The 11,112-nt window shown below is 36.7% G+C and overlaps 1 protein-coding gene across 1 annotated transcript; it reads right to left on the bottom strand.

Annotated features, from left to right (window-relative positions):
• Positions 1 to 1,526: 1,526 nt before the first annotated feature.
• LOC109157604 lies at positions 1,527 to 10,526 on the bottom strand. Its single transcript, XM_019305457.1, has 4 exons — positions 9,689 to 10,526; positions 9,137 to 9,520; positions 3,629 to 3,681; positions 1,527 to 1,743 (listed from the first exon to the last, which is right to left on the bottom strand). Exons 1-4 carry the CDS (start codon positions 9,899 to 9,901, stop codon positions 1,527 to 1,529), a joined length of 867 nt encoding a protein of 288 aa, XP_019161002.1. The 5' UTR covers positions 9,902 to 10,526.
• Positions 10,527 to 11,112: the final 586 nt, after the last annotated feature.

Below are 11,112 nucleotides of genomic sequence, written 5' to 3'. Positions count from 1 at the left end.
AACATAAAGCTCTAAAATTGTGAACATAGAGCTTCGAAAATTATGAATGTACAATTATGAAATTATGAATGTACAGTTAGGGAATTATGAATGTACACTTATGGAATTATGAATGTACAATTATGGAATTATGAACACAGAGCTCTGACATCATGAACTTACAATATGAACATATAGTGATAAAATTATGAACATAGAGCTCTAAAATTGTGAACATAGAGCTTCAAAAATTATGAATTTACAGTTATTGAATTATGAATGTACAGTTACGGAATTATGAATGTACAGTTACGGAATTATGAACACAGAGCTCTGACATTATGAACTTACAATTATGAATATATAGTGATAAAATTATGAACATATACACCTATAACGAAGCGGTCTGAAATTTATAAAAAAAAAAAAAAAAAAAGTGAACGATAACGGTGCCACTAACCGTGTCCACAGTGCATGCTAGACACGGGTCCATAGCATAACGATTGCTTATTTACTACAAAAGTGTATACAATTGTCCATGTAGGATTGTTCATATGGGTTATTGTCCAAATATCTTTTATTTTATATTTGAACAAATCATTATAGTCCATGAGTGTTATTGAGCTAGAGTAATCACTATTGGATGAATATGAATAAAATGAACATTTTAAAAAGAGTTAATAACCAAAATGATCCCTTGACTATGTTGTAATTATCAATTTGATCCTCAACTATCATTCTTATCCAATTAAGTCTTCAACTATACAATCTTTACATGATTTAGTCCTTTGTTAATTTATCAGTTTGTTGACCGTTAAAATGGGGGGCAAAACTGTAATTCTATAAGCATTCTCCCATTCTTCCCCAAGTGAAGCAGCCGAGCTCCTGAACGGCTGAACCTGACTTAAGGGTGAGATGGGTGATGATGATGAGCCTTTAGGCGAAGCAGCACCAAAAGCGTATCTCGATAGTGAATTTTGGTTCCTCATGACCCTGTTTTAGCTTGACATGCAAAGCAGAATATATTCTGCACTTCCCTTTCATTATGTACTTAATCCAAAGTAATTACTATGCAAGATCACAATAATCAGTCAGATCATCAAAAACTGTGGAGCATCAAAATTAAAGGGTTCAACACATACATGGAAAATTACAACGGCTTCTACGAGCAGAACCTGAGTGCCGGGGATTTTGGGGGTCCTGATGGGCGGTAACCGAGAGTGAATCTTGGAGAGTGGTGGACTTCTAGAGACCACTCCTAGCCTCTTCCGCTGCTTGGGATTGACTCACACTAAGGCAGCGTCGCTGGAGGGAGGACGTCGCCGGTCTACTAACGCCGCTACGACGTCGCCGCTGTAACAGATAATTCTTCCGCTGCTTGGGATTGACTCACACTAAGGCCGCGTCGCTGGAGGGAGGACGTCGCCGTTGAAGGGAGCTCGTTGCCGGTCTGCTAACGCCGCTACAACATCGTTGGAGGGAGGATGTCGCCGTTGAAGAGAGGTTGCCGCCGGTCTGCTAACGCCGCTGCTTGGGATTCACTCACACTAAGGCCGCGTCGCTGGAGGGAGGACATCGCCGTTGAAGGGAGGTCGCCGCCGGTTTGCTAACGCCGCTATGACGTCGGCGCTGTAACCTCCTCGTCGTCGAAGGGAGAATCTCCTATGGTCAACGTTGCCGTTGCTGGAGGTTGCTGTCTGGTTGACGCCGACGCAAATATTTCTTTGGAAAAAGGGAAAAGCTTGTAGAATTACCATTTTGCTCCTGATTTTAACACTTAACAAACAGAGAAATTAACGGAGGATCAAATTAGGTAAAAATTGCATAGTTGAGGACTTAATTGGGTAAGAATAATAGTCAAGGATCAAATTGGTAATTACAACATAGTCGAGGGACCATTTTAGTTATTAACTCTTTTAAAAATATTAAAGGTACATTAAGTTCTTATTCTCAAAAAAAAAAAAAAAAAAAAAATTAAAGGTACATTATTTGAAAATAGATCATTTGAATATTGAATGTATATTATTTTTCATATTATTAAATATTATACATTCAGTACATAAATAATTTATTTTTAATATATTTAAAATATAAATTTTTATTTATGATTCACAACAAACTTTATCGCTGGAGTAACATAATATAAACTAGTTGAGGGTGTATAATCGGTAAGCCAAGAGACCAGTTGGGATTGCTATTTTCCAAGCTTTAGACTTTTGAGTACACTATTACTTCTCAATAAATTTGTCCATTCCATAATTAACAATTAATAATTGAAATCGAAATATGAAAATGTATATATGCATACGATTATAACATATGGCCTTCTTTCTTCAAAAAAACATAACATATGGCCTTCCTCCTAAAAAAAAAAAAAACATATAGGCCTTCAAACATAGGAAGACCTAAAACAATCGTTATACCTTACACCACGGCGCACATAGCACTGTGCGTCGCGCGCCTCCCAAAACGACGTCGTTTTGGGGTCATTTTGGGAGGCGCGATAGGAAGTTGCTGGGATTATGTGTATTTGTTCACACAGTTATGTGTATTTGTTCATACAGTTATGTGTATTGGTTCATACAGTTATGTACATTTTTTATACAATTATGTACATTCTTTTTATACAATTATGTACATCCGAATCAGAAAATTTGTGTGTATTATGTTAATAGTTGATGTGTATTATGTTAAAAGTTTATGTTTATTATGTATTATGTTAGATTATGTGCATTATCTTTTAAAAAGAGTATGTATATTTTGTTATATAATTATGTACATTCATGTATACAATTATGTGTATTCTAGTATAACATTATGTACATTCTTGAACAGTGGGGTTTTTTTAAAGAAAAAACTACTGCCATTCACTGGGGCGGGAAATTTCAAAAAAAAAAAAAAATAATAAAACGACATCGTTTTGCATCTGGGCGCATATTGCAACGCGCGCCGTGGTGTAGGGTATAAATTGCCATCTAGAAGGGATACTTTAGAATGGGCTTTAAGTAATTTATTGGACTCACTTTTATCTACCCACTATTACAAAAATTAACATAAAAGCATGTGTTTTTGCTACACCTTTTAATAAAACTGTAGTGTAAAGTTAAAAAAAAAAAAGTGTGATGAAAAACTATAAATAAATATATCAGAAAACACTACACTTTTATTTAAAAGTGTAGCGGTTTCTTAAAAAAAAAAAAAGCTACTACTTTCTGTGACATCCTTTTAAGGTTAAAGTGCGTACGTAATTTTATAGCTTAAGGTGCGTCACTTTTCTAGTTTAAGGTATATCAGTTCAAAACTCAAGGTGAGTAGTTTTATAGCTTAAGGTGCGTAAATGTAATTAGTTCTAATTTTGAACATATTAAATATTCACGAATTTCCAAAAAAAATAAAAATTCACGTAAATGTTAATTACGGTCATTACGCGCACCATTTTTTCCGAAAGTTAATTACTGAAATGGTCCATTGACTATAGCAAAATTACCAATTTGTTCCAGAGTTAACAGATGTCTAACAACAAAACAAACGGAAGACTAAAATAGTTAACATTTTCAAAGTCGAGGACTTAATTGGGCACGAAAAATCCTCGAGGAACAAATTGGTAACTTTACAAGTTCGATAGTAAATTCATAAATAAATATATAACATGCGTATGTCTTGTATTGTGAGTTTTATGTCTCGTGTTATTAAATTTTGTATCTTAAAAGTATTGATTCTATACCTAAAATAAATTAAAAGTTGTATTGAAACATGAAGAACGAGAAACTACAGAATCTATTAACGCTTAAATGTCAAAACAACATCGTTTTGATCTAGGGTCCACAATACTATGTGGACCTTGGTCCATGATATAAATTGCCGGCCATCAAGGAACTAACGAAGACATTTCAGCATGCATTTATGTATTTGTCATATAATGCACGGCAGGGCCCAATATTTAGTCTATTTAATATTTCTTAAAAATAATAATCACCTACTGAATATGTTGCAGAGCTCAGGAAAGATGAAAAGAAGGGAGAAAGAAAGAAGGGAATTTCTCATTAGCTTGTGAAAGATACACACCGAAGTTCATTTATACAACAGAGGAAAAAAAAAACTCAGAAAGAAAAGGTGGGAAAAGCAGTTATAACAACACTTCAACTTCTAAACTGCCAAGGGCCTAGGATGGTGACAAGTGTCATGCTAGGATAAAATCTGCTGAAAGCCTCCCTCAAGCTGGATTGTACAGATTTATCAAGCCAAGCTTGGAAACATAATTCTGAAAGGAAGCTGGACAATGAGTTTTGGTGAATGGATCTGCTAACTGATTTTCAGAGGAGATATGAAAGAGTTTGATGAATCCTTTGTGTACCTTTTCTCTCTCAAGATGGCAGTCAAGCTCTATGTGTTTTGTCCTTTCATGAAATACTGGATTTTCTGCAATTACAATAGCAAATTTTCTATCACAATATATGGCCACCACCCCATCATGTTGTATTCCAAATTCTGATAGTAGAAATCTTAACCATTGAATCTCACATGTTGTAGTTGCCAGTGCCTTATATTCTGCTTCTGATGAGGACTTGGAGACTGTGGGCTGTTTCTTAGACTTCCAAGAGATCAAAGCATTCCCAAGGAAAATGCAAAAGCCAGTCACAGATTTTCTGGTATCAACACATGCACCCCAGTCTGAGTCAGAAAAGGCTTTTAGATGTAAGACAGAAGAGGATGGGAAGAACAGTCCTTGGCTAGGAGCTGCTTTCAAATACCTCAGCACTCTGTAGGCAGCTTGGAGATGCAGATTTGTAGGTTTGTCAAGGAATTGAGAAAGCTGTTGTGTTGCAAAGCTAACGTCAGGCCTGGTGACAGTTAAATAGAGTAATTTGCCAATGATCCTCCTGTACTGGCTGTTATCCTCTAGAAGTTCACCTTCATTTTTGCTCAATTTGTGTGAAGGGACTGTAGGACTATAGACAGGTTTTGCATTTGTGAAACCTATATCTTCAAGGAGCTCAATGGCATATTTTCTTTGACACACTGCAATGCCTTTACTGTGCCTTGCCACTTCTAGGCCGAGGAAATACTTCAAAGGACCTAGATCCTTTATTTGAAAATTTGTGCTGAGTTGCTGTTTGACTTCTTGTATAACCTTCAAATATGCACTTGCAATCACAATATCATCAACATAGACCAATAGTGCCACACAGGACTCTTCTTTACCTCTAGTAAACAAGGAGTTGTCAGGGACTGCCTGCTTAAACCCCATGTTTTGTAAGGCAAGTGTGAGCTTGGTATTCCATTGCCCGCTGGCCTGTTTTAGGCCATACAAGGACTTGATCAGTTTGCATACTTGGTTATTACTCTTTCCTGAATATCCAAGAGGCATTTGCATGTAGACCTCCTCTTCTAAGTCCCCATTTAGGAAAGCATTATTCACATCCATTTGATGAAGTTCCCAGTTTTTTGCTGCTGCCACTGCTAACAATGTTCTAATAGTAGTCATCTTAGCAATTGGGCTGAATGTGTCTAAGTAATCAATACCAAGAGTCTGATTGTACCCCTTTGCCACAAGTCTAGCCTTTTATCTTTCAACACTGCCATCAGCCTTGTATTTTACTTTATACACCCATTTGCATCCAATGGGTTTTTAGAAGGAGGTAAATCCACCAGCTGCCAAGTGTTATTCTTCTGCAATGCATCAATCTCATCTTGCATAGCCTTTCTCCAACATTCATGTTTTACTGCTTCATGGTAGTTTCTAGGTTCAGATTGGTGAGATATATTCATCACAAATGACTGGAAGGATGATGTCAAGCCACTGTAATCTATCACCTTGCACATTGGATGAGGAGAAGTTTTTAGTTTGGTACTTTGACAGACATAATCCTGCAAGTAATTTGGAGCTCGCCTGTGCTTGGTGGATCTCCTGGTATCTTGTTGTTGAGAATTATGGATTGTATTGGATAGCAGTTCAGGAGGAAACACAACATATTCATCACAACTGCTAGTTGAACTCTGCATCTCACTTGGTGGTTGTGCTGAATGAGAGTGGTTGTGATCATTTTCCCTAGCTGGTGACTGCTGAGGAGTAAGATCCTAATGAGGCCAAGCTTGTTCACTTTCTCTGCTAGTTTGACCTTGAGTCTGAGGCACATCATGGTCCTCAAGAAATGCAGGAACCATGGTAGGAAGTATGATCTCCGATCTCACTTCTGGAGTCATAGAGTGTTGAAAGGGGAATACCAGCTCATGAAAGACAACATCCCTAGATATGAATAACTCTTTGGAAGCAAGGTCATATACCTTGTACCCTTTTGTTCCACCTGCATAGCCAAGAAAAATACATTTCTTGGCTCTAGATTCCAGCTTTGTCTTGGGCCCAACAGTGGTGGCATATGCTAGGCATCCAAAAACCCTCAAGTGTTGATAGGATGGGGTCTTCTTAATCAGAACTTGATATGGAACTTGGTTATTGATGGCAGTAGATAGAAGTCTATTGATTATGTAGGCTTCATGTAGGACACATTCTCCCCAAAACTTATCTGGCAAATTGGCCTGAAATTTTAGGGCTCTAGCAGTGGATAGCAAATGACCATGTTTCCTTTTTACTCTGCTGTTTTGTTTTGTAAAATGGCAACTATCACATATCATATCCTTGCTAAACTGAATCATTGGTTCTATTTCTTTCAAGTATTCTAATTTTGAATGTGAGGCATGCCCAAGCCCGGCATGCCATAGAATACATTTATTTGCAACTGAAATAGAACTACATACAGAATATGCAGGAATGGGAAAAACTAAGTAATAGAGCCCATTTCTCAGCTCAGCTCTTCCAATCATTTTGCCATGGGAAACATCCTGTATAATGCATTGGTTAGAGTAGATCTTCACAATGTGGTTAGAGTGTTTAATAAAAGAGCTCAAAGAGATCAAGTTGTAATGGAACTCAGGGATGTAGAGAGCATTGTGCAGAACCAAATTATCAGATAAGTGGACTGATCCTGTAAAATCAATGGCAGCCTGCTGCCCATTTGACATGCTAACATACATATTATGTGCCCTTTTCTGATTGTCTAACAACTCTAGATCACACACAATATGGTGTGTAGCACCACTATCAATAATCCAATCTGTTCTACCATGCTTAACAGAATTTACTAAAGAAGGCATACTTTCATTATGAAATTCCGTTGCCACAGTGTTGGCTTGGGCTTGTGAGGGATGATTGAGGTCCTGAGGTGAGTTCAGACTTTCTCCAACTGGTTTCTTGGCCTGTATGAACTCCATGAATCTTTTCACATCATCTTGAGTGAATGCCATATTCCCATTAGTGTTGTGGTGTTGTGTTACTGGTGGACCTTGGATCTGGTTCACAGATTGGTTTCTTGGCCTTGGTTTCCATTCGGGAGGGTATCCATGCTGTTTATAACACTTGTCCTGGGTATGACCTGTGTACCCACAATATGTACACACAGGTTTCTTGTTGAATCCTGATGCTTTCTTGAACCCTTGCTGGTGGTTAACATCTGTTCTAGCCAGAAGTGCACTAGCAGCAGTACCATTCTCCCCTGCCTGGTATAACTGACTCCCAAAACCATTGTAGGCCATGTGGAACTGCCTCTCTTGTTGAGCAATCATAGAGTAGGCTTCATTAACATTTGGGAGTGGCTTCATCAACATGATCTGATTCCTAGCACCTGTGTATTTCTCATGTAGTCCAATGAGAAAGATAGACAATTTGTCCTTTTCTGCCTGTTCATTTAACTCATCAATTCTCTTCCCACATTCACACTTTGTGCTACAAACACAATTCATTTGAGGCCTAAGAATGCCCAGCTCATCCCATAAAAGCTTTTGTCTAGTGAAATAATCATTCAAAGAGTTGTCCCCCTGCTTGCTTTGGTAGATTTCACATTCAATTTCAGCAATCCGAAACAAGTCTTGTTGACTGAATCTCCTTTTCAAGTCATTCCAAATGCCATGAGCCGTGTCAATCCATAACACGCTACGAGCAATGGTGGGGGAAAGTGTGCGCACAATCCAAGTAGATACGATATTGTTGCACCTTTCCCAGACTAGATATCTGTTTAGGTTATCTGTATTAGGCTTCATAATACTTCCATTGATGAATGGAACCTTATTTTTACATGAGAGGGCCATTGTCATTGCCCTAGCCCACGAGTGGTAGTTCGGACCATCGAGGGGAGTAGAAACTAGCTCTAAGGCCGGATTTTCGTTGATATGAAGGAAGTAAGGATTGGATTGTGATTGGGGGTCGAATGTTACCTCATTTCCATTCAATCCGGTCGCCGGAACAGAAGGAGGAGGTGTTGAATTCATCGTGTTTGGGTTGACGGTTGGACTGGCTGCTGTATTGTCAATCGCTAGTGTTCGATTGCTCAGAGAAGGCCAGGCTGTCGACGCCATTGTAGGGTGGATGGAAGCTTCTAAAAATGCAGCTCTGATACCATGTTGCGGAGCTCAGGAAATATGAAAAGAAGGGAGAAAGAAAGAAGGGAATTTCTCATTAGCTTGTGAAAGATACACATTGAAGTTCATATATACAACAGAGGAAAAAGACTTAGAAAGAAAAGGTGGGAAAGCAGTTATAACAACACTTCAATTTCTAAACTTCCAAGGGCCTAGGATGGTGACAAGTGTCATGCTAGGATAAAATCTGCTGATCTCCTGAAAGAATACTGATTATGACAAACATAAAAATAATATCTCCAAAAAGATGATTGAGTAGATTACACCTAATTTTCATACTTAAAAAGTCATGTTTCAATTCTTAACAACTTCTCACTCAACCTTGTGGAATGAGTCTTCTTACATATTCTATTTAAATTATGCACAAATTTAATCTGAGAAATAATATTGTTGAAAAATAGTCAACTCACTAATTCATCATCACAAAAGTACTTTGAAAGTACAAAATATAATGCTCTTAATTAATTAATAAGCACAAAGACGTTACAGAATGTGGAATAATATTATTAACAAAAAAAATTATGAAAAAGAAATATTTTTGGGCGGACTTCAAAAGTCATTTTGTGTTGGACTCAAGTTTAGTAATGGGTAAAAATTGTAGGAAGCCATTTTCTCTATCTCTATACAATGCTTCTGCTCTTATTTTCTTCACCCAACCTTTATTAACATCTTCTACGACCCTCACCTCTAGAATAACTTTAAAGATTTCTCCAGCTTTTATATCTATAAAGCAATCCTGTGGAATGAAATCTACAAATGAAACAACATTTTCCCCTTCTTCTAATAATTCGACTTGGACTCCATTTAGTAATGAATACCAATTAAGACTCCAGACTGTGAAGCCATCCTTTTCAATTGTGCCATAGTATTTATAACAATCTTTAGCGTCGAGCCACAGTAGTCCCACCCAAATGCAAATTCCAAGGAATTCCAAATTAGATATTAATGGCGGCCATTGGAAAGATATTGATGATTCATTTTCCTCAAACTTAATCCAACTCAAAGTTCCATTATTTGGAAGATATCCTTCAAATTCAATATTGGAATTCAACTTGGAAACTTTTAAAACCTGTATAAGAAAAACAGACAATTGTGAAAAGAGTAAGATTGGGTAGAAATGATGCACCAACTTCTATCTATCTTATGTATTAATCCCTACTAAAACTTGAAGAGAGAGAATTGAAGATGCTGTACATAACACAAATTGAAGAGAGATAGAGAAGAGAGGTATATCTACCTTATTTATGATTTCTGATAACTTGATATTGGGAACACCTCTTAATTCGATTTTCGTTAAAAATTGAGCATTCTCCCAGCCTTGAATCTCCTTTAATTTTTTGCAATGGGTGAGATTCACATATTTCAACATCTTTGGTAAGTATACTGTTTCCAGCGACTCACAATTGATAACAGAAAGAGATTGGAGATTTTGAGGAAGTTCAAGCAGCATTTTTAGGTTTGTGCAGTCATATAAAAAAATCCGCTAAAGGCAAGTAGGAAATGTTGCTGAGACTACTTCCAAGTTTTTGCATTTGTATAAGCTAATATGCTGAAGATTAGGAGGAAATTGTGGGATTAGTTTGAGGTGGTCATTCTGGAAGAAACTCCTCCATAAATTTGGGATTGATTTAGGAGGCTTTAACAAATGAGAGGTAGTGTTGGCGGGCAGGCTGTGAATATTGGTTCTATGTAAGTTCAAAATTTGTAGTGAGGTTAACATCCCCGAATTTTCACCCAATTCTTTTATTTTTGAGGAATAACACACTGATGATGATGAAGATGGATCTTCTGCTGATCTCAACTGCCAATGCCAAAACTTCTTTGGAAGTTTCTTCAGCCTTTCACAATAACTCAAATCTAATTCAACTAGCATCTTCATGTCTCCAATGGAAGAGTGCACCTTCTCCAAACTTGAGCATTCCATAAATGATAGCTTACGAAGATTTTTAGCACCGCTAAAGTTTGGAGTCCTCGTGAGATATTTACACCCTCCAAGATCCAAAGACTCAAGACATGGAAAATACTATTTCAATGGATTCAACAAATAAAAGCCATAGAACAAATTTAAAAAAATTTGAATTAGAAGTTATTGTAGTCTTTAAAAATTTTATTATAAGCAAAGAGCTATTAAATAGAAAAAAGTATTGCCAAATTACCTTTAATGGGGCTCCAAATTCTTTAATGTTGCTCCATCGCATTACCAGCTTCACGAGCTTCTCAAAAAAATAACCGGATGGAATATATTTCAAAGGACATTCATTCCATTGCAAGCATCTAAGTGTGTTGCGTGGTAGATGTTTAAAGTTTCCTTCTAAGTGGATTCCATCAATTTGAAGAAATCTTAAATTCTTCATGTCCTTAAATGCTTTTTTATTGTATTTGTACTCCATATTTTTCATTGGAGAATTTAATACAATCAATTCAATCTTTTTCGTATCCTACACATAAAAACAAATCAGTTAAAAGAAACACTACACAGACTATTTTGCTTAGTAATTAAATAAATAGCTATTTTAATTGAATGTAAAAATATTGAGAGAAGGATGTAAGTAAAATTTGGTATATAAAGAATTTCATTATACGAAAATGAAATATAAATAATTATTGCTCCATAATAGTGAGTAGTGAATTTTTTTTATTGGTTACTAACAATGAGACGCT

The sequence above is a fragment of the Ipomoea nil genome, unplaced genomic scaffold, assembly GCF_001879475.1.
Source record: "Ipomoea nil cultivar Tokyo-kokei standard unplaced genomic scaffold, Asagao_1.1 scaffold2791, whole genome shotgun sequence".
Lineage (NCBI taxonomy): Eukaryota > Viridiplantae > Streptophyta > Magnoliopsida > Solanales > Convolvulaceae > Ipomoea > Ipomoea nil.
This window is presented reverse-complemented; position numbering and strand designations above follow the sequence as displayed.

Excerpts from the sequence above, each read along its gene's own strand:
- LOC109157604 (XM_019305457.1), bottom strand. The coding sequence starts at position 9,901 with ATGCTGCTTGAACTTCCTCAAAATCTCCAATCTCTTTCTGTTATCAAT. Across the intron at positions 9,521-9,688 it reads TATCAGAAATCATAAATAAG|GTTTTAAAAGTTTCCAAGTT; the intron begins GTAGATATACCT and ends TTTCTTATACAG. Across the intron at positions 3,682-9,136 it reads TCTTTAAAGTTATTCTAGAG|ATACAAAATTTAATAACACG; the intron begins GTGAGGGTCGTA and ends AATACTTTTAAG.